Source organism: Vanessa atalanta, chromosome 29 (assembly GCF_905147765.1).
Source record: "Vanessa atalanta chromosome 29, ilVanAtal1.2, whole genome shotgun sequence".
Classification (NCBI taxonomy): Eukaryota; Metazoa; Arthropoda; class Insecta; order Lepidoptera; family Nymphalidae; genus Vanessa; species Vanessa atalanta.
In genome coordinates, this window is record NC_061899.1 from 2,811,952 (window position 1) to 2,839,347 (window position 27,396).

Below are 27,396 nucleotides of genomic sequence, written 5' to 3' on the forward strand. Positions count from 1 at the left end.
ATATTCTACCGCCAAACAGCAGTACTCAGTATTGTTGTGTTCATAAAAGCATTTGAAGTACATTACACGGATCGGATCGGATAAGTACACGAGCGCGATTTTCTAAGACCACTTCACCGCGAATCTTGATTTAAAAGTTAATGATACACAAGTGAAGAAGTTTCATCCGGGACGTGCAGTTTGCCTCACGATGTATTCCTCCAAACCGAATACGATGTAAATTCCAAGGCACGAGGGCGTCAAACAACCAACTTATCCCGAACCATTACTGCGAATTCGCTTCAGTAAATACGAACTAAGAACCTCGAGATCGACAGCCTTAATTAACCACTAGGCCAACACGGCAGTTAACTACTTTAAAGTATGTCAATTGTAACCGAGTTATTACTTGTACTTGTAAATAGAAATTGTTTTATTTCAATGTGTTTTAAGTAAAATGTTACGAAACGAGGGCTACGTATGTAAGGACGGACGTTTGTTAAATTTAAATGATGTCTAACTAGCTGCTTCGTACGGTTTCAACCACCGACCACCACCGCCCTTCTCTTTGTGAGTATTCTTTACTAGCGAACCGCGGCGGATTCGCGCAAGTGCTATTTATAAACACAGAAAATTATATATTATAAAATATAATTTATACTCTATAGAGTATAAATGTTTTTTTTTTTTTTTACATTAATTGAATCATTATTTCCGGAGAAATGAATCATTTCCCTTACAACCCTAACCAAATTTTTCCTCCATTTACACACCGACCCCACCCCAACTTCTCATTACATAAATTACATTACATACATTAGCAGCCTGTAAATTTCCCACTGCTGGGCTAAGGCCTCCTCTCTCTTTGAGGAGAAGGTTTCGGAGCATATTTCACCACGCAGCTCCAATGCGGCATGGTGAAATACACACGTGGCAGAATTTCGTTGAAATTAGACACATGCAGGTTTCCCCACGACGTTTTCCTTCACCGCCGAGCACGAGATGAATTATAAACACAAATTAAGCACATGAAACAACGATCATATAAGGCTGATTAAATAAACATTAGTTCAGTTAGAATTGGAATTTGTCGAAAACAATTTACTTTAACTTTCGCTCCCTAACAGGACAGTAACATTTACCCGCTCTCTAAAATTAGTTCTTTGTTAAATCGTAACAATTTAGCAAATAACAATCAAGAATCCTCTTTAATTGTCTGCGCATCTACGACTGGAGCTCTTCAAAATGAGACCGTAACCGATTATTCATGTGCAGCCGAGATGGCCCAGTGGTTAGAACGCGTGCATTTTAACCGATGATTTCGGGTTCAAACCTAGGCAGGCACCACTGAAATTTCATGTGCTTAATTTGTGTTTATAATTCATCTCGTGCTCGGCGGTGAAGGAAAACATCGTGAGGAAACCTGCATGTGTCTAATTTCAACGAAATTCTGCCACATGTGTATTCCGCCAACCCGCATTCGAGCAGCGTGGTGGAATATGCTCCAAACCTTCTCCTCAAAGGGAGAGGAGGCCTTTATCTCAGCAGTGGGACATTTACGGGCTGCTAATGCTAATGCATGTGCAGATATCGTCCCGTAATCACTGGGACAAAAATCCGCTTACGGTACCAATATATGAGAAAATGAAAAAGCAGTAAAATCACGGTGCATATTACTTGGATTCAAACTTGCCTTGAACTTGAAATATATATATGTAACGGGACGCGGTTACTTCGGTTGCTGATTTGGATAATTAATGAATCGAGCAGTTGGCAATAATGTTTGATGGCTGATTTACTTTTAAGAGCGCGTCACCCCGAATGGAGTTGTAAGTGTCATGGCAACGCGAGTCGTTATGTTTTGACAAACGACTTGAATGCGATGGTTCCTTCAAACCCATTTGCTCTTAATAGAGATTAAACATTGTAATCCTTTGATATTATTCTGGTGTACGATTATTGAATCAATTGATACAGTGATAAGACGATATTAAAAACGTTTTATTTTGTGAATATCTCCCCAATCAATACCCAAACCCAACTGTTCGGTATCCTGCTCCTCCGACATATATATGAACTAAATTTACATATATGATATTCATCATTCATACATAACGTTAGTGATGTATATGAAAGTTTAACTATAATAGGATTTTTTGTCGAAGAATAAACATTTGCTTCGATAATATCAACCTATCAACCTTTCAATCGTTTGAAGGACGATCAAATATTTACAACCATAGTTACATAATACGAATTAAGTAAATAAGATCGATGTTAAGTAATCAAGAGTAACCTTACGACAGAGTAGGTATCTAAGATTACTTCGGAATAATTAAAATAAAAAAAAAATTAACTCTTTTTTTTTTAATTACTCCGATCATTACAAAACGTATTATATTTAAATAAGTTTACATGTATTAGACATAGTTATTTATGTATGTATTTACATATATCTATATGTGTATTGAATTCGTAATTCGAAATAATTGTACTCTTTCCCAAATTTACTATACAACCAGTATGCCCTGGGGTTACTTGGAAGCGATCGCTGCTTTAGCGATAAGGCCGCCTGTTGCACCTCATGCAATTTTGTTTCAACCAAATGTTAAAATTAGTTTTAAGTTTTTTTTATGTCATAGGTGGCAAACGAGCACGAGGCTCGCCTGATGGAAAGTGACTACCACCGCCCATGGACATCTGTAACTTTATACTGAACAACGGTATAAGATGAAGTGAGACGTACCTATATATACGGATGAGTAACAATGGAAACAATCCTCAAACTAATAATGCTTAGATACACAGAATAAGTGTCGCTCTAAGGTAGGAGACAAGCGTACAGTAAGCCGATTACCGTTTTTCGTCGCTATGTAACACAACAACCGTGTCTGTTCGTGGAGATTATTTTTTATGTGTTATTTACCCGGGTCTTGCAGGTGCATTGCTGGCCTTTAGAAAGGAGTACGCTCTTTTCTCGTCGTATCGGCTCGGAAAAACCGCCGGCGAAAGCTGGTCCCACAGAGTAGTTGTGCGAGGCAGAAAATGTCTTAAAAAACGCTCTCTTGTGGATTTTCGGACATCTAGGTGGTATAAAGTATTGATTTGCATTAAAGAATTAAAAATATATTTAATATTGTTTATATATATCTGGTATATTGTTGGACCTCATATTTAATTTAAATAATTTTTGATAGGAAACAATTATTGGTGCGCTGGGAACAAATACGAAACGATTTATTTTTGTTTGACTAATTTATTTACTTGGTCACAGAGCTTAGTGCAAGTCCGTCTGAGTATATACCACTCACTTATCAGATATTCTACCACCAGGTAGTTACTTATTGTTGAGTACCTATTTGACTGAACCAGTGTAACTACAGGCACAAGGTTACATCTCAGTTCTTATGGTCGGTGGTGCATGAAGGGATGATTAAAAATAACGGTACCAAATCTCTGGACAGCGGTGAGCAGGCAGCCCATTTGCCTGTCAACCTTACATATAAAAAAAATATGTAAGAATGTTTTTTTTAAGTAAACATATCATTGATTTCCCTGCAGTAGAGCACCGACTGGGTTAATTACAATGTTTTTTACATTAAAACGACATTTTAATGCAATTAAATTTACATATTATAATCATATGATGGATAGGATTTATTCAAACAACAACTGCGACAAAAACCGTACGACAATACTTGGAAGTGTTTATGATAATTTGGTTCATATTAAAGATATATAACGATAAATAAGGCATGTTATGTACTATATTATGTTGAGATAAACGAACTTAGAGTTAGTACATATACTAGTATGTACAACAATTATATTATTTATGTACAAAATATGGTATTTTGATTGTTTTAAAATAGTAACTACTGAATTTCTTTTTCTACTGAATATAAGTACTTTAACTGAACCACTTAGCCGTCGTCCGCGGTTTCGCTTGCGGTTTAATAGTTAATCGTCAGGTGATGTGCATATAGTACGTTAACGGGCAGGAGGCTCACGTGATGGAAAGTGACTACCACCGTCAATGGACATCTGCAACACCGGAGAGCTTGCAGGTACGTACGGCTTTTGAAGGTTCCCAAGTCGTATCAGTTCGGAAAAACTGCCAGTGCGAGGCCAAAATCGCCTCAAAGATTTTCGAACATGATAGATGTAGATCATTATCATCTTTCGTCGACCTCCGTGGTCGAGTAGTGTGTACACCGGTATTCATGGGTACGCCACACCGAGGTCCCGGGCTCTATTCCCAGCCGAGTCTACGTAGAAAAAGTTATTTTTTCTATGTTGTCTTGGGTCTGAGTGTTTGCGGTACCGTCGTTACTTCTGATTTTCCATAACACAAGTGCTTTAGCTACTTACATTGGGATCAGAGTAATGTATGTGATGTTGTCCAATATTTATATATTATCTTGGAATTTAGAGGAGATTTCCGAATCCGAAAGACAAACTCATTAGCTCTCTATCGGACTTTGAACTCAGTTTCCTGCGACCTAGCCACCAGATCAACGAGCAGTTTAATATTAAAACATACAAATAACAAATTACCTTAATTATTTATACTTAACGTTAAATGTCAGTCAACCGCATAATTATGAACGATGCAAACATAATACAGTGGAAAGTTTTGAACTAGGTGGAAAAACTGGTCGAATAAATTCTGCATTATAATGATACGTGCATTCATATACTAGCGAACTACGTCACGACCCGTCCGTAAAAAATACTAATTTATTAATGTTTCTAAAACGGTAAAACTATTAATATTCTTAAAAATAAAAAAATAAAAACGAGTTCAACATCATTAAAATCAGAAATCACGATTGATTTACTGGCATTTATCCCGTTGTCTGTTAGAATCAAAATATACTTTCGAGTAGGCTTTTTCGTCACATTCGAATCGTCTACAAATTAGTACTCTACATCAAGTAAGCCTCGACCGGTTCTACCGAGAAGAACAGGTAAAAACACAGTAGTTACACTTTTCCATGTTAGTTAAATACATATAACACATCCTGCCTGATGACACGAGATGGCCCAGTGGTTAGAACGCGTGCATCTTAGCTGATGATTTCGGGTTCAAACCCAGTCAAGCGCCACTGAATTTTCATGTGCTTAATTTGTGTTTATAATTCATCTCGTGCTCGGCGGTGAAGGAAAACATCGTGAGGAAACCTGCATGTGTCTAATAAAATTGCGGGCGACAAATAGTTCTTTTTTTACGGATATGAGCCACCCTATTGTAAGTGGCCGCCGCCGCCTATAGACAATGGCGCTGTAAGAAATATTAACCATTCCTTACATCTCCAATGCGCCACCGACATTGGGAACTAAGATGTTATGTCCCTTGTACCGTAGTTACACTGGCTCACTCACTCTTCAAACCGGAACACAACAATACTGAGTTGTTTGGCGGTAGAACATCTAATGAGTGTGTGATAACTACCCAGAAGGACTTGCACAAGGCCCTAAGGCTAAGTTTAGTAAGAGTTTTTTGAAAAAAAAAACAACTTAATTGGGAGATATATCAGGGGGTAAGTTTCAAGTACAAAACATATTAAAAACATCATACAAAGCAATTTAAACATTATTGAACCATTTTATTACTGCAGTTAAATTTATTAAAAACCATACGAGATGTGTAACAATTTTATTGGAATCCATTTCCTGGTTACGTGATTTAAAAAAAATGTATATTAAACCTTTTTTGATCGTTTACTTTTTAGAAGGTTATATTGAATAGTTGTTCTGACGGGTTTTGGTTGTATAAAATATACAGCTAAAGTTTCTTTTTTTTTTTCAATTGTAATTGAAATTATTAATATATGCGAACACCGCAGACTACTTAACCCCGTGGGGTCAATAGTACAACGCATATTATATTTATTTATTTATATACTAGCTTATGCCCGCGACTTCGTATATTTCGGATTTGTGACAGGATTGCTTATCTCAAAAGGAAATCAAAATAACCCATAAAGATACAAAATAAAAAAGAATGAAATAAATAGAAGTAAGACGATGATTTTTTTAAACTTTGCGAAAATTATGAAAATCTTCCATGTACAGACACCGACCTTTTACAATTTTATTATATGTATTGATATAATAGTATGTATACGCAATTATAGTAATCTAGTCACAACGTACAAAGCAAAGATATATTATACCGACAAAGAGGAATACTTAGTAGGGTTGTGTTTCAGTTTGAGGGGTGAGTTCACCAGTGTAACTGGCATCGACGTCTTAGCTCACAAGGTTGATAGCACATTTGTGTCATGTTATTGTGACTTATTTCTAAGAGGAGATTCATCAGCCCGTTCCTACTACTACTGAACTAAATATATAAATATAAACTCAAGAAGTAGTAAGTTCAGTAGGAACGGATTTTCATACGATTTTCACCAACTGACGGAATGATTCACGTGGAAGGTTTAGGTGTATGATTCATTAAAGGTTTGTGTGAATTGGCTGAAAGATGACGTAGATCCTTGAAGACGCCGGAAAAAATTCTACCGACTGAGAGCCTTAAATTTGCCGCGTAAATCAAGGTTTATCCCTGTGCAATACCGGGACGGGTTGTCGACGGGTTGCTGTCCTGACTAAGGTTGTTGATCAAGTCGTGTGACGTGCCTACTTGTTTATGGTCATTTCCGGTCAAATATTTAGGTGTTCGTACTTTATAGTTACTGTTATTGAATGAAATGTATTTGTTAATAATTTTACGCCAATATTCAAAAACTAAATTTCCTGTATTTAAAAACTCTCAGCCTTAACAATGAGGCTTATTATTTTATAGTTCTCAATAATAAAGTAACGGAAAAAAATCCGTAGGAAAATGGAAAAGGCGCTGGGCGGTTCATTAAATCTCACCATCGTAAATTACAATGACGAACTAATCCTTCACTACAGAACAGTATCTTGGCGGTAGAATATCTGATGAGTGGTACCCACACGGTTTGCACAAAGCCCTACCACTAATATATGTAAACGATTTTTTTTATGGTCTAAAAAATCAAAAAACATTCTGGAAACTTGAAAGCAAAGTTTAAAAAAAAAAGCAATCAAAATTTATTTTAAGATTCATTTCACAAGTAAAGGGATTGTGTAAGGTTTAATAACCTCTACAAGGTAGCACACGTAATACGTTTAAGGACAAAAAGTCGACGAAAAATTATTTGTGATATCAATAAAGTTTGTATGCGTAAAGAGCATACAGTTTAAATTAACATAGTGTACTAAATAAACAAACTCCCGCCGAGTAAATACCTCCGCTACTATTGAGATAACCCTTTGAACTTATTGCAACACGTGAAATTGACATAAATTCTGAATCGCGCTAACGTTTGGTTCACCCCGATATATATAGGGCATCGACTTTTCAAATTTAATATAGGAAATTAGAAAACTATTCAGGATATCGATAGTACCATCGATAGTATCGTTTTGACCAATACTATCGATACCGTGAGCAATACTATTGATTATGGCAATAATATCGATACTACCAGCAATACTATTGATACTATCGATAGTATCGATAGTTTTGGACCATCGATATTTGAGGTTAAAAGTAACGGTTTTTGCAATACTATCGATAGTATTGCTCATGGGGAGCTATCGATACTATCGATAGTGGAATGCAACACTACTTTAAACCCCGACCCTTAAAACGACAATTGGCAATCAAGCTTGGGAACTAGGGGCGTTAGGTATATAGTGCCTCTAGTTCTGACTCAAGCACTTCAACCGGAGCACAATAATATTTTACAAGTCTTCATTTTCCAAACTGTTCTCCGGCCGGCCACGGGGTTGGTTCTGAAGGTCGAAATTTCTAGAACGAAAACGTGCCGTGCTTTCTTTTTCGACACCAATCATTAATCCTTTGAGCTGTTTCTGCAGCACTGGTGCCACGGTAGAACTCGTACTCGTAAATATACCGATATTTCATGTTTTCCATTGTACGGTAAGAAGCGACGCCAGAGAAAAAAAAAATCGGAAAAACAAATGAACGACTGCTTTCAAAACTCAAACGTACCAGCTATATGAATTTATAAATTGGAATTCTTAACCAAAGAGGAGATTCAGATCAAAGAGGTCAGTACGACAAAACGTCAATTTCATATCTAAGGACCCAATACTAAATATCGCTGTTTGGCAGTTGAATATATGAGCAGTGGTACCACACAGTACAATGCTTAACCACCGCAACATAGAAGGTTCTAGTTTAAATGTTTTAATTAACTAAATAATTGCTTTTGTATTTAAGAGACTTAATGCGATTATTGTGTTAAAATACATTAACCTTATACACCAAAGGATATCCTTCAGTATTTAAAGTGGTGTTTATTACATTTTCATATTTACTAACACTAGTGTGCGAAGACAATTAATATCCTGTATATATAAAAATAAAAGATAATCGAAATTTAGCTTAGACGTATCTAATACAATCCACCGCCTCTCACCTCTCCCATACAAGCAAGCGAAGCCGAGGACGGAAACAAGTACAACACAAAATTCTCAGACGTAATTAATTATAAATAATTATGAAAGTAAAAATACAATTAAAAAACCTCGTAAGTTGAATAAACTCTAGCGTTAAAATCACGCCATTTACATATTTGAACTAAAGGTTTATCGCGATTCCATACAGTTAACACTTGCCTGGGATAATCTATTTAACAATATTGTTAAACGCAATAAAACATACATTTAAATTTTGAAGACATTGTTATTTACAACAATTCGTATACACGTGAGAAGTAAGTATTATATAAGGCCAAGTTACCGACTCAAAGTCAATAAAACCTCCTTGGGGCAAGGTATACGTTTCTGTAATAAAAAAATTCGCAGAAATTTGCTTTGACAGTTCACGAATTCAAATCGTTTGTTAAAAAAAAAAAAACACAAGGTTATATAACTTTGTATTTTAAGTGTCGGATAAGAGTAACTGGTGAGTTTCTTGTCAGTTCTACTCTTTGGAATCTACGTTCGGAACCGGTGGTTCAATTTAAAACGATTCTGTGAACTGACGATTCAAAAGTCCCTATAAAAAAACTACTTGAATGAAGAATATTTTGTTTTCGATTTTATAACGATAAAGGAGTTCAAGTAGTCACAATATTAATAACAATAATTTAATTTCCTGTAGCACAAATATTCGCTACTAAAGTATCCGTGATATCTCGTGATATTTTTATTAACAATTCTGGTATAAAATTTAACGAGTAATTCGCGAAATCGTCCAAATTCAATGCTTTCACTTTTAAATAATGGTAATCGACTTGTTAAAATATATTAATGAAATATCATTTTCAATATTCAATACGACATTCCATGGCTGGATCTTTAATTATGTAATGTTTATTGTAAATGTCAATGTTATTAGGTATTTATTTTTATATTCAATTTTGTTAGGTACGTAGATTAAGAATCCTAGTAAATTTGTATGCCAGTTAACGGCAGTTTGCAAGGTAACTATCAATAATGTAACATCGAATGTAACTCAATGTGTATACGAAAAGAAATTTGACTATTTTGAAAAGCGATATGGAAAAACCTTTAAAAAAAAGACGAAGCACGAAACTTTTTCGTCTTTAATTTCGTTGTAAATTATATAAGAAAGTATCGGATAAATACCTTAAAAGCTTCTCCACCAGCAGCTTTCCGAGGAATCCAGTGCCGCCGGTTAAGAGAACTGTCGAACCAGAAAACAGCTTCTGTATCTGAGATCCGGCATTTTTGTCCACATCGCTGTCTTCGAATATTTTTGTCATTTTCAAATCTGTATGATCAGTTAGCGCCATATCTGTAACAAGGATACACACATATAAGAACTCGTCAAATAGTCTCATAGTATTCAAGTCTAGGGCAATGGTCAATTTTCCTTGGTAGGGCATCGTGCAAACCCATTTAAATAGGTACTATACATTACATTACATTAACAGCCTGTAAATTTCCCACTACTGGGCTAAAGCCTCCTCCTTTGAGGAGAAGGTTTTGGAGCATATTCCACCACGCTGCTCCAATGCGGGTTGGTGGAATACACATGTGGCAGAATTTCTTTGAAATTAGACACATGCAGTTTTTCTCACGATGTTTTCCTTCACTGCATGAAAATTCAGTGGTGCTTGCCCGGGCTTGAACCCGAAATCATCGGTTAAGATGCACTTGTTCTAACCACTGGGCCATCTCGGCTTTTACTATACACTCATCGAATATTCTACCGTCAAACCGCAATATTAAGTATTTATTAAATTCGAAAAGGGAGTAAGCCAGGGTAAATGCGTGTAGAAAGATAAATATTTTAGTTCCCAAGGTTGATGGCATCATGGAGATCTAAGGAACCTTTCCTTACACCTATTTATTTTATCGCCAATGTCTATGGAGACTACTTACCATCAGGTATTAAAAAAAAAGCTATTAAAAAAACTACGGATAAAGTAATGATTGGCATATATAACATGAGATTTTTACGTTCATTTATATATCCTGTAACTGGTCTATATTTTTTCCGTCAGCTTATCTACTTGAAATAAAAAGCAGTATTTATACAATTAAAATTTGCAACCGTCAGTCAACAATCCATATCTATACTAATATTATAAATTATAAATGTGAAATAATTCTGTCTGTCTGTCGCTCTTTCACGGCTAAAAGACTGAACCGTAATTGATGTAATTTGGTATTAAGCAAACTTGAACTCCAAGCAAGGACAGAGGTTACTTTTTTTGCCTAAAACATGACAACCAATGCCCTAAAACGCACGTAAAGGCGCGGGCAACAATTAGTTATGAATACATTGAATTTAAAATCCAAAACCGTGTCAATGTCAAGTCGTTGGAAAGTTCCGACGCATCAGACCTCCACGAGTCCATCGGGACATGACGTCATTTCAAAATCAAGATCAAATTCTTGTTTCCGTTACGATTGTTGAACTCTCTTAATTTTTTACTGTTCTATGTTTATTTTATTCGGGCCATAAGTGCGATCAGTTTTGGAACGAAGTTCTTCTACGTGACTTACTTAGAGTGAACTGCCAGAAATCATCAAGTGAGGAAAAAGCGTTATCCTCCTCCTTTCCCTCTCTTTATCCGTCACTCAGATTTTTTTATATTATATAAGATCATTTAAACATTTTTTTTGTTTGTTCTTCATTTACTCGACATTGGATTATTAATAACAATTTTGTTTTCTATCATTTGATTTTACTCAAACTTGTCTAATTTGTTTTATCGTGTCTGTCATTTCACAAATTACATGTAGCAAGAGCAACATCTTTCCAAACTTTTGTCGATAACAGTCAATTATGAACACTAAAATTAAGAGCATGCGTGGAGTCGACATTATTACACACAGACGTTCTTATTTAAAGACGCCAGTCGAAATCGACCGTTAAATTTTCGTCATCTGAACATTGCCTTATAACGCTTGGTTATGTAGTTAACTGCTATAATCAAAAGTAATTATGTCCAAATGGAAAACAATTGCGACACCGAGACATTAGTGAAATTACTTCATCCTGAAGACGGCCAATTTCTATTAGAATAAACTTATCATTGCTGTCGCCTGTTCTAATTGGATAAAGAATTAAGATAAATAAACAAATTTAACATAATATAATCTATGATATTCACTATGGATTCGTGAAAAAATGGCGTTTTCAATGTCATTATTATCGCAATTTTGAAATTATAAAATGAATTTTAAGTGGAAGAAAAGAAACACACAACACCAAAAGAGTGATGAATATGGGTGTAGAGGGATGTAGAGGGAGAGGACGATTTGAGAAGACATGGATGGAGCGTGTAAATGATCAGATGGCAATTAGAGGATGAGGAGAATGGAAGGAAAAGACATGCTGCGCCGACCCCAAATAATTTGGGAGAAGGGCAGGAAAGAGAAGAAGTTAAGTGGAATAATATGTAATATATATAATAGTGTTTGTTTGTTTGTTGTGTTGTGTTGTATAATAACAGAGATATTAGTAAATCTCATGGAATATATAAATGTATGGTTTGTTTACATTTACTCCTTATTTTATTGAAATAGATAAATCTTTTTCTCATGAGTTCGTTTACTTTGCTTTGAGTTAAAAATTGTCCAGTTAAGGACACTCGCGTGAAGGTTTCTTGTAGTACCATGTATGTCCTTATCAAACCTAATTCCCATTAACTTAACGGTTGTTCGATCATGATTTCTGTGACTACATACATAAACTTCTAACAGTTTTACACTGCATACGAGAGCAAAATAGGAATTTTAGTAATTTGATATGCTATCAAGGATTGAATATATTTAAAAAAAAAGAGACCAAGATTTATTTGAAAATTTTGTACATTTAAAAAAAAAACATCATAGGATGTAAATATCATGTACCATCAGTATCAAAAGCTAAATATCATAGTTGAGTATGTATTAAAAAAAAACTCTTGATTGCATTTTCAAAAAAAAAAAAAAACAATCCGCGCATTTAAAAATAGAACTCTCGATTTCATTTGAAATTATTTTAAAAGAAATACTCTTTATTTGCAATTTATATGCAATAATAAAACATGTCGCGATGTATAGACACACATAATTTTACCTCGCTCAAGCATGCTGGTCACGGTCGTGGTAGCCTAAGGCCGACCAGTTTGAACATAAGTGATGTGCAAGTGCGTTTTAGTTTACAACGCGGAGACAAACTGTACGCAACACTATAAACTTGATCTTCTCCTTCGAGATTGGTCATATGGTCTATCAATGTGGTCATTACTCTGAATTAAATCCGTGGTCGAGTAGTGCGTACACCGGTTTTTATGGGTACGCCACTCCGAGATCCCGGTTTCGATTCCCGGCCGAGTCGATGTAGAAAAATTTTATTAATTTTCTATGTCGTCTTGGGTCTGGGTGTTTGTACCGTCGTTACTTCTGATTTTCCATAACACAAGTGCTTTAGCTACTTACATTGGGATCAGAGTAATGTATGTGATTTTGTCCAATATTTATATTAAATCTGAGCTGTCAACCAAATGAACGGGCTCGCTTAATTTCTTCAGAAATAAATACCTAGTTAAAGTATTCATTATCTAGGTGATCCAGTAAGACCTAGTTAATGTCGTAACGGTTTGTGTAATATTCAACCCCATAGTATCACAAGTAAACTAAAGTTATCATTACGATAACCGCCTTTCACTATGATGTTTACAAATTGCATTTATTTATTTATTATTGCACCAACACTAAATAATAGATTATATCTAAGTATTAAAATTTTAAAGTTGCATGAATGCAACAGGCGGCCTTATCGTTAAAACAGCGATCTCTTCCAGGCGAGATGGCCCAGTGGTTAGAACGCGTGCATCTTAACCGATGATTTCGGGTTCAAACCCAGGCAGGCAGCACTGAATTTTCATGTGCCTAATTTATGTTTATAATTCATCTCGTGCTCGGCGGTGAAGGAAAACATCGTGAGGAAACCTGCATGTGTCTAACTTCAACGAAATTTTGCGCATTGTAGCAGCGTGGTGGAATAAGCTCCAAACCTTCTCCTCAAAGGGAGAGGAGGCTTTTAGCCCAGCAGTGGGAAAATTAACAGGCTGCTAATGCTAATGCTTCCAGGCAACCTCTGGGCAGAGGACTGGTTGTAGAACTAATTTGGGAAGGGGTACAATAATTTTATAAAATATATATTATACTGGAAATAAAATATAATAATACACATAATATACATATAACTAAATAAATACATACATATATATAATATAATACAAAATTTAATATATTTATTTATTTTCTACTAGCTGTACCTCCCAACTTAAGTTTCCCTCTTTTTAAGTTATAGGGGTCAAACGAGCAGGACGCTCACCCGATGGAAAGTGACTACCACCGCCCATGGACATCTGCAATACCGGGCTTGCTGGTGCGTTGCCGGCCTTTAAGTAATGAGTACGCTCTTAAATAACGCTACTCGTGTATATTCTCTACTGTATTTTGAAATTACCTAAATTATACTGCTACCATAAATACAAAAGTATTTCTTTTACTTCTTCAAGCTTAAAACGCTGAACCACTGAAAAGGACATAGGTTCCTTTTTTATAATTCACCCCTCGAGCGAGGCTAAATGTCAACTTTAATAAATTTCGCGAAGTTAAAGCCGCATGTTCAGCTAGTACTTTTTAAGTCTACGTCTCGAAAGGAGGAAAATGCTTGATTTAAAGTCATTCGGACCTATAGTTTCAGAGATCTCGTTATGTGTGATATATGCATATGATATATACATTACAAAATATCAAAATAAGTATCAGTTTAATTAAAACTATAAAATTAGTTCAAATACATACACAAACTACTGATACATGTATAACTTTAACACTGTCACAATTACTCTTTAAACCGGATCACAGCAATACTATTTTAAAATTTTATTATTTATATCTTATATTAATTTTTAGAGCTGCCATATTATTTAATAACTCCATTAATAACTTATACACGTCTGCGTCTTAAAAAAAAATACTATCAATGCCCCTAAATTAATTAAGGAATTACTAATATTCCTCTTTACCCCTCCTTTTAAGCTTATCACTTGTGTTAGTGGAGACGCCCACTAGCCCAAGGGTTTTACATCGCTGGGCGGCCCTTTAACAGTTGTGCCATTGACGCTATATAATACAATCAACGCTTGTTTGGAAGGCAGACGGATTAAAATCGCAATCCATGAATCGACCACCTCGAATACTGCGGCATCTGTCTTAATGACCATTTAAAAGTTAAAATCTATGATGGCCTTGCTTAAATCTAGCCTTCGAGACAGATACCAATTGAATCACTACAGATATCTGTATGTCGAGATATCGTAATGACTGTTCTCTATATATATAGACATTAATTATATATTTCAAAATTCGAATTCACCAAAGAATTACTACCGATGGCCCAGTGAGCCGAGATGGCCCAGTGGTTAGAAAGCGTGCATCTTAACCGATCACTGAATTTTCATGAGGTGCAGGAAAACATCGTGAGAAAATCTGCATGTGTCTAATTTCAACGAAATTCTGCCACATGTGTATTCTACCAACCCGCATCGAAGCAGCGTGGAGGAATATGCTCCATACCTTCTCCTCAAAGGGAGAGGAGGCCTTAGCCCAGCAGTGGGAAATTTACAGGCTGTTTTTGTATGTATGTATGTAAGTATGTATGTAAAGAATTCCTAGCAATTTAATCCTCACGTTAACCAGATGACTTCAATAATGGCATTCCATGGTTAATACTGTCGTGTTTGTTTTGTAATCTTAAATAAATATATTGAATAAATACTTAAAATTCTTAATGAGCCCTAATAGTCACGACTGACTGATATAATACCTCGTTGGACTAGTGGCTAGTTTATAAGAAAGAAAGTCTCGAGGTCTTGGGTTTGAACAATAAAAATTTCGTTAAGGTAGTTTGTAATTTGGCAGGTATCATCTCGGTAAATACAACGGTCATCAGATTATGAAATTAAACGTGTGTATTTGCACACACAGCTGTGCAAACAAATCCTGCGTAACGGATTAAAATGACCGTTTACAAAAAATAAATCAAATATTAAAAACAGGCTCAAACAAGAACATGTTTAAACATTTAACAAATTAAATTTAAATAATGAACTGCTAACGGAGCTTGGAACGTAGAAAGTTTTCAACTAAATAACTCTATAAAGGCATGTTATACTGTAGCAGAAATACTCGCTACTAAGTTATCCGTAAGTGCTCATTTTATTATTAACAATTCCGGTATAAAATTTAACGAGTAATTCACGATATCGTCCAAAATCGACGCTTTCACTCCTTACAAATGTTGATATTTTTAAAGATTTATTTAAGGGAAGAGCGTTCTATTGCTTGATCGTCTTTATATTGTCTATGGTTAACGAGCTGGTCGCTAATTCACCCAACAAATCGATAATTGTAATAGTACCAATAATAGTTCAGCCATTTTCTTGTTCTACTAAGTAATCCAGTTGCGGTTCGGTCGAACTTAGATGAGGTCAATTCTCTTAGTGGTAGGGATTTGTGCAAGCCCGGAGACGCCAAACAGCAGTATTCGGTAGTGTTCCGATTTGAGCCAGCGAGCCAGTGTAACTACAGGCACAAGGGACACATCATAGTTTCCAAGGTTGGTGGCGTTGGCGATGCAAGGAATGGTTAATATTTCTTACAACGCCATTGGTTGGCGGACGAGCATATGGGCCACCTGATGGTAAGTGGTCACCACCGCCCATAGACAAAGGCGCTGTAAGAAATATTAACCATTCCTTACATCACCTAAGCGCCACCAACCTCGGGAACTAAGATGTTATGTCCCTTGTGCCTGTGATAACACTAGCTCACTCACCCTTCTAACTGGAACACAACAATACAGTATACTGTTATTTGACGGTAGAATATCTGATAAGTGGGTGGTACCTACCCAGACGGGCTTGCACATAGCCCTACCACCAAGTCTAAGCATACTAAGTATCTATGTTGATCTAAGCATACTAGAACCGAAATAAATAAGATACGTCACATAAAAAAAACATCACTTCAAAAGGTCGTAACTACATGAATTACTAAATACCTAATGAAACTTACATAAAGAACAATGTGTGAAAAATAGCAATTTTTAATCATCTCGTTAACATCGTCAGGCAACCTGGACGTATCGGATGAACTACGCAAAATAGTGTACCAAACAAACCACATCCAAACTTGGGATGATATCTTCAAAACCTCATAAACACTTAATACCGGAATTAAAACCGGAATAAGTCGACGAGATATTGGACAAAATAAGGATAAAGTACAGTTACATGTTAACGAAAAGTTCTCTTAGTTTAGAAGCGTGTTCTTAACCTAGAAGTCTAACTTCTAAGGTGAAGTTTGATCGTGCATATTGTAAGTTACATATTCACGGACAAATGTGACCGATAATTCTATCGCCTTTACGACATTAATTACATTAAAATACACCTTGAAATATATAACTGTATTGAAAGACAAAAAAATATAACATTTTTAAACACTTTATGGTTTTATCTTGGGTTCTGGTCAGCGCGATTCAGAATTGAGACTCTTTTGGTTAACGCCATCTACTGACAAATCGCATAACTAACTTAACCGAACAGAAATTTTAACCTAATCATAGTATAACAAATACGCTATTTTGTATCTACAATAATACTAGTTGAAGTCTTTACGCGCGCGAAATTTACAATACACAATTCGAACCCCTTTAGAAGTGGAGTTTCGTAAAATCCGTTCACCCTATAAGGAACCTTTACCAGGAACCAGGAAAGGTTACCTTTCTAATTTGTAGGCATTATAGTTTCTCAGATTTCGTGATCAATCAGTGAGCGGTATTTCGTTTTTATATATAAAGATTTATCGCTTTTAAAGCAGGATCTTAACCGATGATTTTGCGTTCAAACCCGGGAAATTCCACTAAATTTTCTTGAGTTTAATTCGTGTTTATAACTCATCTCGTGAAGAAACATGTGACACATATAACCACCAAACCGTTTTAGAGCAGCGTGGTGGAATAAGCAGCAAACGTTCTCTTCAAAGGGAGAAGAGACGTTAGTCCCAACAATATGATTGTATATATATATTTTATTTTCATTTGTATTATATTAAGACCTTAAACCGAATAATTTGATGACACCGATTACATTTAACAGAAGCTGTATCGCTTTAAAGCGATCTCATCCAGAAAAACGACGAATTTATAATACCTTAATAAAGTACAAGTCATTGCTATATTTACAAGTACATCGTAAACTCGTTAAAATAATTAATATATATTTTATTGTATTTAATTAATCGGTTACTGCGATAAGTTAATGATGAAATAAAGTTTACGACTCTTTGAAGTGTTTGTACGCGCACGCACGGCGTTGAAAACGAAAAGTACACTTAGCAGGAAAATATTAAGTAATCATATTTATTTTATAACGTTTGTTTATTAATTAGTATATACGTCGTCGTAAAATTGTAAATAACGTTAGATTATAATCTATCTCGCGAGATTGTGCACTGTAACATATTGCTTAAAATTTGACGCGTTACGTTACGTTACGTTACGTTACGTTACGTAGATTATGATCTACAGAAGCCGATTAAAGTTTAATTATAAAAACTCTAACCTAACCTTACCGAAATGTGATAAACTATCGAATTATTTGACGTTTTATTTTGAGTATACGACTATGACACAATAATAGAGGGAGGGAAGGAATGCTAAGAAAACATGGATGGAGTGTGTGAGGATTTGAGAGAGATGGATATGAACGATCAGATGATGAATGATAGAGGAGAATGGAAGGAGCATGCTGCGCCCCCCAAATAGATTGAGAAAAGGGTAGAAGAAGAAGACAAGTAGGACACAAATGTGAAATTACAGAAAATTCTATTTCTCGACGGTCTCATTCAAATGCTCTTACATCCAAGGTCATAATTTAATTCGTAAAATCCGTTCCATTTCGCAAGGAACGATTTTTTTTTATTGCACGTAAATTTAATTCGGTGACATCTTCTAAAACTATTTATGCGATTAAGAAACCATTTTAATCTATATTTAAAGTCCAAGGAAACTAAAATATTTATTTAAATAAGTATCAATAAAAATTAATTGTAGAAAATGTCTTCGCAAATAACTTGTTGTTCATGACGACCTCCGTGGTCGAGTAGTGTGTACACCGGTTTTCATGGGTACGCTACTCCGAGGTCCCGGGTTCGATTCCCGGCCGAGTCGATATATAAAAAATTCATTAGTTTTCTATGTTGTTTTGGGTCTGGGTGTTTGTGTTACCGTCGTTACTTCTAATTTCCATAACACAAGTGCTTTAGCTACTTACATTGGGATCAGAGTAATGTATGTAATGTTGTAAAAAAATAAAAATGAGTGTACCTTAGAAAATAGGCGAATGGGCCACCTGATGGTATGTGGTCATCATAGCTCATTATCATTATTATATCATTATTGGCGCTATAAGATAAATTATTTCTTACATATCTCACACCAACCTTGGTAACATGGATGTCATGTCCCTTGTGTCTGTAGTGACACTTTACACACACCCATACACCCATCAAACCTAAACACAACAATACTGTATTACTGTTTAGCGATATATCTCATGCGTGGAGTACTCAGTTGACCTTGCACAAAGCCCTACAACCAACTAAAAGCCTCTATACATAAACGAATTGATTTAATATCCTTACATTTGGTGACATCCTTATGTTTATAAAATTAGTCCGGGGTCTTATTCAGAGGAAGGCACACGGATCTAAAGCCTCAAACCTTTTACAAGAGATAGGGACACAATAGATTTCTTAAAAAAAAAAAATAACTACTGAGTTTCTTGTCGGCTCTTCTCGGTAGAATCTACATTCCGAACCGATGGTAGCTTTACTTTAAACAGTTTGTTAAATGACGATTCAAAAGTGCTTGTAAAAGCCTACTTGAATAAAGTATATTTTGATTTTGAACATAGTACATTAGTACGTAGATATATCATTATAAATTAATGTATTATACAGTTCTGCACATTTAACAATATGAGTACTTTCTTATTGTTTATTCATTACGTGTCATTAAAGTTTGAAACTTAAGCATGACAAGGAAAAATCATTAATTTAAATGCAACACCGCGTCATTATCATGTCTATAACGAAACAGCTGTATCACAGTATTATATACACGTTGACTTTCAGGATATATTATATTTAAACGACATAGTGTTTCAAATGTTGGAAAAGAGTTACTTCAGAGTTCCGTGCCGGTTCTTCTCGGAACCTAATATGAATCTCGGTAGATACTCTTTTTTAAAATGAGTCGGAAGTTTGGTGTTGTAAATTTTTTGCATTTAAACGATTTCAAATGGCGCAATGTACATATATTATTTGCGTCCTTGTATCTTTTTATGCGAAATCTAAAATTAAAAGACCGATTTGATTGATGGGATCTATGGGGCTGAAAGCATAGAGATCAAGGTCCGTCTCGATGTAGAGGGCTGGGAATACGGGGTGCTCGTCAATGATGATCAACTCTTGGACCATCGATCGGCTCTATAGAAGGCCCTTAAAAATATTTTATGGAGCCGGTGGAGTTCGCCAAAATACCGCTTGCTCTCGAGTTATGCCAAAGGCAGGGCTTTAAAGACTAACATAAAAAAATATTTAAAAATACGTATAGTCCTGCTGAGTTACTTCCGGCGGTTCTTCTCAGTTGAGGTATGGTGGGTCTTTCCAAACCGGTGGTAGATTTTTCTTGACGATTAATTAGTGTAATATTAGATTATATATTTTAAATTTTGAACTTTGACTACATATTATTTGTGTAGGAATCAGAAAGTACTTTTTCATACTGAAATCCAGTTACGGAAACTTATAGAAACTTCTAGAAGATTATTGTCACAACTAAATCAGATCAACGAGAAGAACAATTATTAATCTATTATCATTGTTTCCTGTTATCACTTTTAATTACATTTATAAGCAATTGTAATTGATTTTTTGTTAAAAAAAATCTTTACCATTAATACGCCTTATTAATTATTTACTGATAAAAGGCTTTATACAAATAATTAAAGTCGTGGAGCTAACATTAGTATTACCATACAAAATAAATTGTAATAATTTCACGAAATAAAAAATATTCAATTAAACCGGTGCGGAGTTTGAGTTCCTCGTTCTGGACAGAATCTACATTTCGAACCGGATTCTTGCATTGAATTTAATACTGTAACATGATGATTAAAAGTGCTTTTATAACACCACTTGAATAAAGAGTAATTAGATTTCCATTTTACAAGACAGAATTTTGATCTATACATATAATAAAATTGGAGTGTCTGTTTGTAATATTAAAATAACCGCTTTTTACTAAATGCATATGTATACATATACCAAAATAACAATTTTTTTCAAATTTTGTCTGTGTGTTTGTTCCGGCTGATCTCTCGAACGGCTGGACCGATTTTGACGAGACTTTCACTGGCAAACAGCTGATATAATAGGGAGTAAATTAGGCTATAATAATAACTTTTTTGTTAAATACAAAGTACAAGTCGCGGGCACAGCTAGTAAAATATATTTCTTTTGGTATTAATAATCTGATATTAATGATACAACACAGATTATTAATTGTATATTAATAAAATAAATTATTATCAATAGTATCGCATTAATGCAATTTCTGTTTCGCAATCCTATTGAACGATACGATTGTTGATTGTGTTCAAGTAAATTTATTACATGTTTCATCATGTACACATCACAATGAAACTTCTTGAATTATGACGCTTAAATGTTTCGAAAAGATTTACGTGGAGTTAGTTCGCCATCTCTAAGCCGGTGTCGTGGGTTCCATGGCCCTCAATCAAATTGTTTGGCGTCTGCCACTGCAGCATACTGGAGGCGTGCCCTTCATTGAACCTGGAGAGTAAATCCTGCATCGTGAGGTTGGACTAGATCTCCCCCTGTGGCAATACTCTGCAGAAAATCGGCGTGGGAGCCCGTAGCCTCCTTCTGAGAGACCGTCATGACGGTCCATGATTCACAACCATGGTTCACAAGGAGACGGTGGAGCGGGAACGGGAAAGGATCCCGCTCGGTATAAACAACGAAGGCGTCGTCTTGGCCCTCCCACAGCCCCGATGCCGGGAGCTTAAAATAATACCCTGGGGCCGTGGACGCGTGGGGACGCCGCTGTTTTAAGTTATTTAATTGAATAATATATTCTGTTTTTATAAGATTGGTATGTGAACGGGCAAATATGTCACCTGATGGTAAGTGATCACCACACATAAAGATTGGCGCTGCTAACAGCGCAGCGCAGCGCGTAATTGCTAACAATTTTATCCATTGCATACATCGCCAATGCACCTTGGGAACTAAGTTAAGTTCCTTGTTGGCTCACTCACCCTGCAAACCGGTGAGTGAACCAGTGTAACTACGGGCACATGGTACAGAACATCTTAGTTCCCAAGGTTGGTAGCGCATTGGCGATGTGAGGAATTTAATTGCGAGGTTAATATTTCTTACAGCACCATTGTCTGTGGGCGGTGGTGAGCACTTACCATCAGGTGGCCCATATGCTCGTGCGCCAAACTATACCATTAAAAAAAATAGTGAGTTCATTATTATTTTTTCGTCTGACCTGTATGATATCTACCCACATCCGGTTGATGTGGGAATAAATCTTCACGCAGCGGTTTAACAGCCTTGAACACAAGCGCGCGAAGGGCAGCTCAGCTCTGAGCGACCTCCGAAATATATAATAACAATTTAAGTGCAAATGTTTGATTAATTACTCTGCATAAACATTTCACGCGTCTTTTGCGACGTCTGTATACAATCTGCCGTTGTACTTTATTGCACAACAAAACGGAAATGGAAAATGTAATTAAAACAACCATCTCTACGTATACAACAAAGTAACTTCCCGCCGTCTGTACGTTTATATCGCTTACATTACACAACCAATTAATGCGGATTTCATTAATAAACATAGTGCTTCAAAAGGAAGGTCTATATGTTTAAAACACGAAAATTATAGTTGAGAAAAGCCGAGAATTTCAACTTTTTCGAAAAAAACAATTTTTTTTTCTTATGTTCGTTCTCCAATTTAAAAGTTGTTTATAGAGCCTGAAATTGTAGAATTAGTGAAGTGAAGTTCGTAATTACAATTCTGTATACACCTAATAGTAAACTTACTCGTACTAAATTTGACGAGCTCCGTGGTCGAGTAGCGTGAACACCGGTTTCATGGGTACGCCACTCCGAGGTCCCGGGTTCGGTTCCCGGCCGAGTCGATTCAGAAAAAGTTAATTAGTTTTCTATGTTGTCTTGGGTCTGGGTGTTTGTGGTACCGTCGTTACTTCTGATTTTCCATAACACAAGTGCTTTAGCTACTTACATTGGGATCAGAGTATTGTATGTGATCTTGTCCAATATTAATTTATTTATTTACTAAATTAATCCGAATGAGTGGGAACAAATTAAATATTTTAACCCAAGATATTCTAAATAAATATTACCGGATTGAATTTAGGCTACACTACAACGTCGAGGCGGTATCCTAGTCATTACAACATTATGGAGAGTCATAGTTCATTGTATATACGTTTTTCTAACGCAAAAAAATCCGCAAGATATAACGTAAATATCCGTTCAAAAATAGCTTAAACAAATCTATAAGAATATCACTGGCATATACCTACGACTTTTTATAAAAAAAAAAATACTTGGTAACCATAATGGAGTCTGTTGCAAATATGGAAAGCTGTAGTTGCATCGAAGATCCAACCTTCCAAATCCAGCCTTAAAGGCGTTTAGACGGCAATGTACATTTCAATGGCGAGAGGACTAAAAATAAACAAACCTTCAATTATCTTAGTAACATTGTTAATATCTTACTGCTGGACTAGAGCCTCAACTCCCTTTGACAATATTACGATCTTATTACTCCATGGTGCTCCAAAGCGATTTGGTGGATAGATTAATATATAACATAACATAACATAAACAGCCTGTAAATTTCCCACAGCTGGTCTAAGGTCTCCTCTCCCTTTGAGGAGAAGGTTTGGAGCATATTCCACCACTCCAATGCGGGTTGGTGGAATACACGTGTGGCAGAATTTCGTTGAAATTAGACACATGCAGGTTTCCTCACGATGTTTTCCGTCACCGCCGAGCACGAGGTGAATTATAAACACAAATTAAGCACATGAAAATTCAGTGGTGCTTGCCTGGCTTTAAACCCGAAATCATCGGTTAAGATGCACGCGTTCTAACCACTGGGCCATCTCGGCTCTTTAATATAATCGATGGCATTTACTATCAGCTACGAAAACAGATCGCTATTCATTTATTCATTATTTATAATACAACATACTTCCTCACTGCGTATCCACTTTAATTTAACATCCAAAGTTCTGATATCAAGGTCATGGCTTACTACGCCATTTTACGAATCCGTAACCAATAACCATAGATCATTTACATCTCAACCAATGTTGTCCATTCAAGGTCATGGTCTGTTTATCATGTCAATTTATTTCACTGCCACTATTGGAATCTATATAAATATTATAAATGCGAAAGTAACTCCGTCTATCTATGTGCTTTTTGACGCCATTACCAGACGACCGATCACTGAAAAGCGACCGAAACTGCGGGCGACAATTATACTCCACAAAATTGTAATACCAAACTATTGACTTCACGGAGTACATCCCTTATAAAGAGAGGCAGGCATTCTATCAAAATCATCGATATTTATCTCTATCCCTAACAAAATGTTAAACCATTTATTTCATGAGTAAATAAAGCTTATTATACAGTATAGGACTATATAAATAACTAGCTCAACTTACGGATTCGCCTGCGTGGAATTCTGTTTGTAATAAAAACTCCTTAAGTACTTTATTTTACCGTTATCCGTCCTTAGGACTCATGTTTCCTTCAAAATCATCAAAATCGTTTCCGTAGTTAAGCCGTCAAAACATAAGCAGACAGAGTAACTTTCGAATTCATAATATTGGTATGCATAGAAGCGCCCGGAGTCACTGATCGATGACAAACAGGATATATATATATATATATATATATATATAATTGTACAGTATTTTTATATAAACATATATAAGACAAAAAATAGTAACCACTGAGTTTCATGCCGGTTCTTTTAGTAGAATATACATTCTGAACGTATAGCCATTATTCCAATCCAAGTAGGAACAAAGATAAACAAAACTTAGATCTAGGTATTTCTTACGATTTAGTAATAAGAGTTTATGATTAATATATATTTATTTATAATACAACATTGTTACAATTAACTACTTATATCCACTTTAATTTTACTCCCAAAGTTCCGATAACAGTTTCGTCGACGTTCACGACGCCATTTTTTTGCAAGCTCATAGTGAATATCATAGATTAATCAAGCTCTCGACCAATGAGATCGCGTCAATTTGCTGTCAAATGTTGTTCATTTGGCTTTTCTCCTCTTTTACTTGTAATAGAGTATTCGTAGCTTTATATGCAAAATGAAATTTAACCTTACTGGTTGAGCCAATTTGATAAAGAATGTTCTGTTTTCCATTTATGATTTCGACTGTACGAGTAATATCAAATTGTGGCGAAGGAGAACACTAATAAATCCTAAATTTAAAGGAGGTTAGGTTTTTATAAAAATCAACTTAAATCCAGATATACACGCTCGTAAATTACGAAGCCGTCGTTAAAACACCAATATTTCACATGCGTTTATTTAAAAATATCTATGACGTCATTTTTAAATATAATAATAAATACCTATATATAATAAAATATATATATAATAAATAACTTAAACTTTTTTTGTGTTATTTTATTATTTAAGTTCTATAGGGTGACTGGCAAACCACGTGATGGTAAGGGACTCTTTAATAGCCAACGCGCCACCAACCTTAGAAAATAAATTATAACTTCTTATAAATTATTCCTATAATTACACTGACTCACTCAGCCTTCAAACTGGAACACAACGATACTAAGTATTGCTGTTTTGCGGTAGTGTGACGAATGGGTATTACCTAGTTACCTATCCAGACGGGCATACAGAGGCTTACCACCAAATGAAACACATAACCTAGCTTACTACGTCTTGTTACTAAAAATAGCTTAATGGAACAAAATTTCGTGTCCGTATTTAAGTCCAAGTTTAATATTTAAAAAAATATACCATATTTTTTACAGCTTCTATATGCTCTATAGCTTCGCTAAGGCAGGGGGCCTTAAGAAGTTGATTAAGACCTAATTCCACTACAGTGTAATGATGGCTTGGCGATACACAAGTGGCAGAATTTCATTGAAATTAGACACATGTAGGCTGAAAATGTTTTCCTTCATCAAACACTGTGAATTATAAAATTAAGCAAATTAAGCACATGACAATTCAGTGCTTGCCTAGGCAATACGTAATCATCGGTTAAGATTACCTTCTTAACAAGTCAACAACAATATTTAATTAAAGAATATAAACTAATAAATTGAATCTTGGTAATTTTCAAAATAATCTTTATTTATTTCCGGTAATACATTTACCTCAAACAAATTTGATATATATATATATATATATTTAAACATAATTAAAATATAAAAAATAATATGATTAATTTTATTGTGAAAAAAAAATCTATAGGAAAATAAATGTTTATATTTCCACAGATTTTCTTTCTTAGTTTTTTTTTTATGTTTTTTGTTTCCGCGTGTTCCGCGTGTACCGCTTTTATTATTTATTGAATTACTTTGATTTAATATTTATCACACGTACGCAGATTGCGGTTATTTTTTCATAATTATTGTAAAATAATAATTATTAAAAAATATTGTTTTTTTTTTCTTTTAGTAATATCGGTAAACCGATAACGATCCATCAATATTAGATCAATTAGAATTTTTCATTTTTTATATAATAATATAATACCAAAATAAAATTAATACATTAATAATAATATCCTTAAAGACTTAAAATTATATCAATAGAAACTTTTTTAAAACAAAAAACAAAAAAATAACAGTTTAAAAAATATACCTTATCCAAAGAAAATAAGCCCACAAACTCACCGGCACGACTTTTCCAATTCAACTATATCGATAAAACACAACACGTACACGCGATATATATATATGTATATATGTATATATGTTTTTGATATATTTTAACGGTCACGCGTCTATTTCCAACGGTTTACCGCCAACGACTGAACGAACGAACGATCACATCATAGAGTGATATAATTTTTATCATCACCTTGTAAATACAACCATTTACCAAAAAAAATAATTCGTTTAATTATTGAAATGAATTTTATTCAATTTAAATGATATTTAAATTATGTACAATTGTTTGTTTAAAATATAAACGACGACATATAACTTTGGGTAATGTTCATTATACATATTTATGTGAACATTTACTTGGGTATAACTTTGTGCTTACATGGGGTAAAGCCCACTTATAACATAATCTACCGCCAAGCTGAATAATTAGTATTATTGGTGACACAGTGTAGGGACATAACATCGTAGGTCGTAAGTTTTGAGGTACGTTTTCAGGAAAAGGCATAAAATGCTAATGTCTATGGTGACCACTTACCGTTAGTTATTTACTTACTTGGAATTTTAAGAAAAATCTTAAAAAAACAAATTCAATACAAGTACAGATATATTTCTATAATAATTCACATTCCACTTAAATAATATAAATATCTCACTTGTGGGCAAAGGTGTCCTCTATTGAAACTAATTCCACCAAGTAATCCAGGGTGGACTGGTGGACCTTAAAGGGGAATATTATCCAACACATAGAGTTTTCATCATGATGTGCACTGAACACGATTTAAATAC

The 27,396-nt window shown here is 35.0% G+C and overlaps 1 protein-coding gene across 2 annotated transcripts in view; it reads right to left on the reverse strand.

Annotated features, from left to right (window-relative positions):
* LOC125075002 (fatty acyl-CoA reductase wat-like) overlaps positions 1-26,748 on the reverse strand; it is a 44,229-nt gene extending 17,481 nt beyond the window's left edge. The window contains exons 1-2 of one of the 2 annotated variants that reach the window (XM_047686536.1): positions 26,614-26,748; positions 9,631-9,799 (exon numbers count right to left, since the gene is read on the reverse strand). In XM_047686536.1, the coding sequence (XP_047542492.1) occupies positions 9,631-9,797 (167 nt within the window). In that variant the 5' untranslated portion in view covers positions 9,798-9,799; positions 26,614-26,748. Of the gene's footprint in view, positions 1-9,630; positions 9,800-26,581 lie in introns of both variants that reach the window. The other variant, XM_047686534.1, reaches the window with a different exon arrangement.
* Between the last annotated feature and the right edge of the window lie 648 nt (positions 26,749-27,396).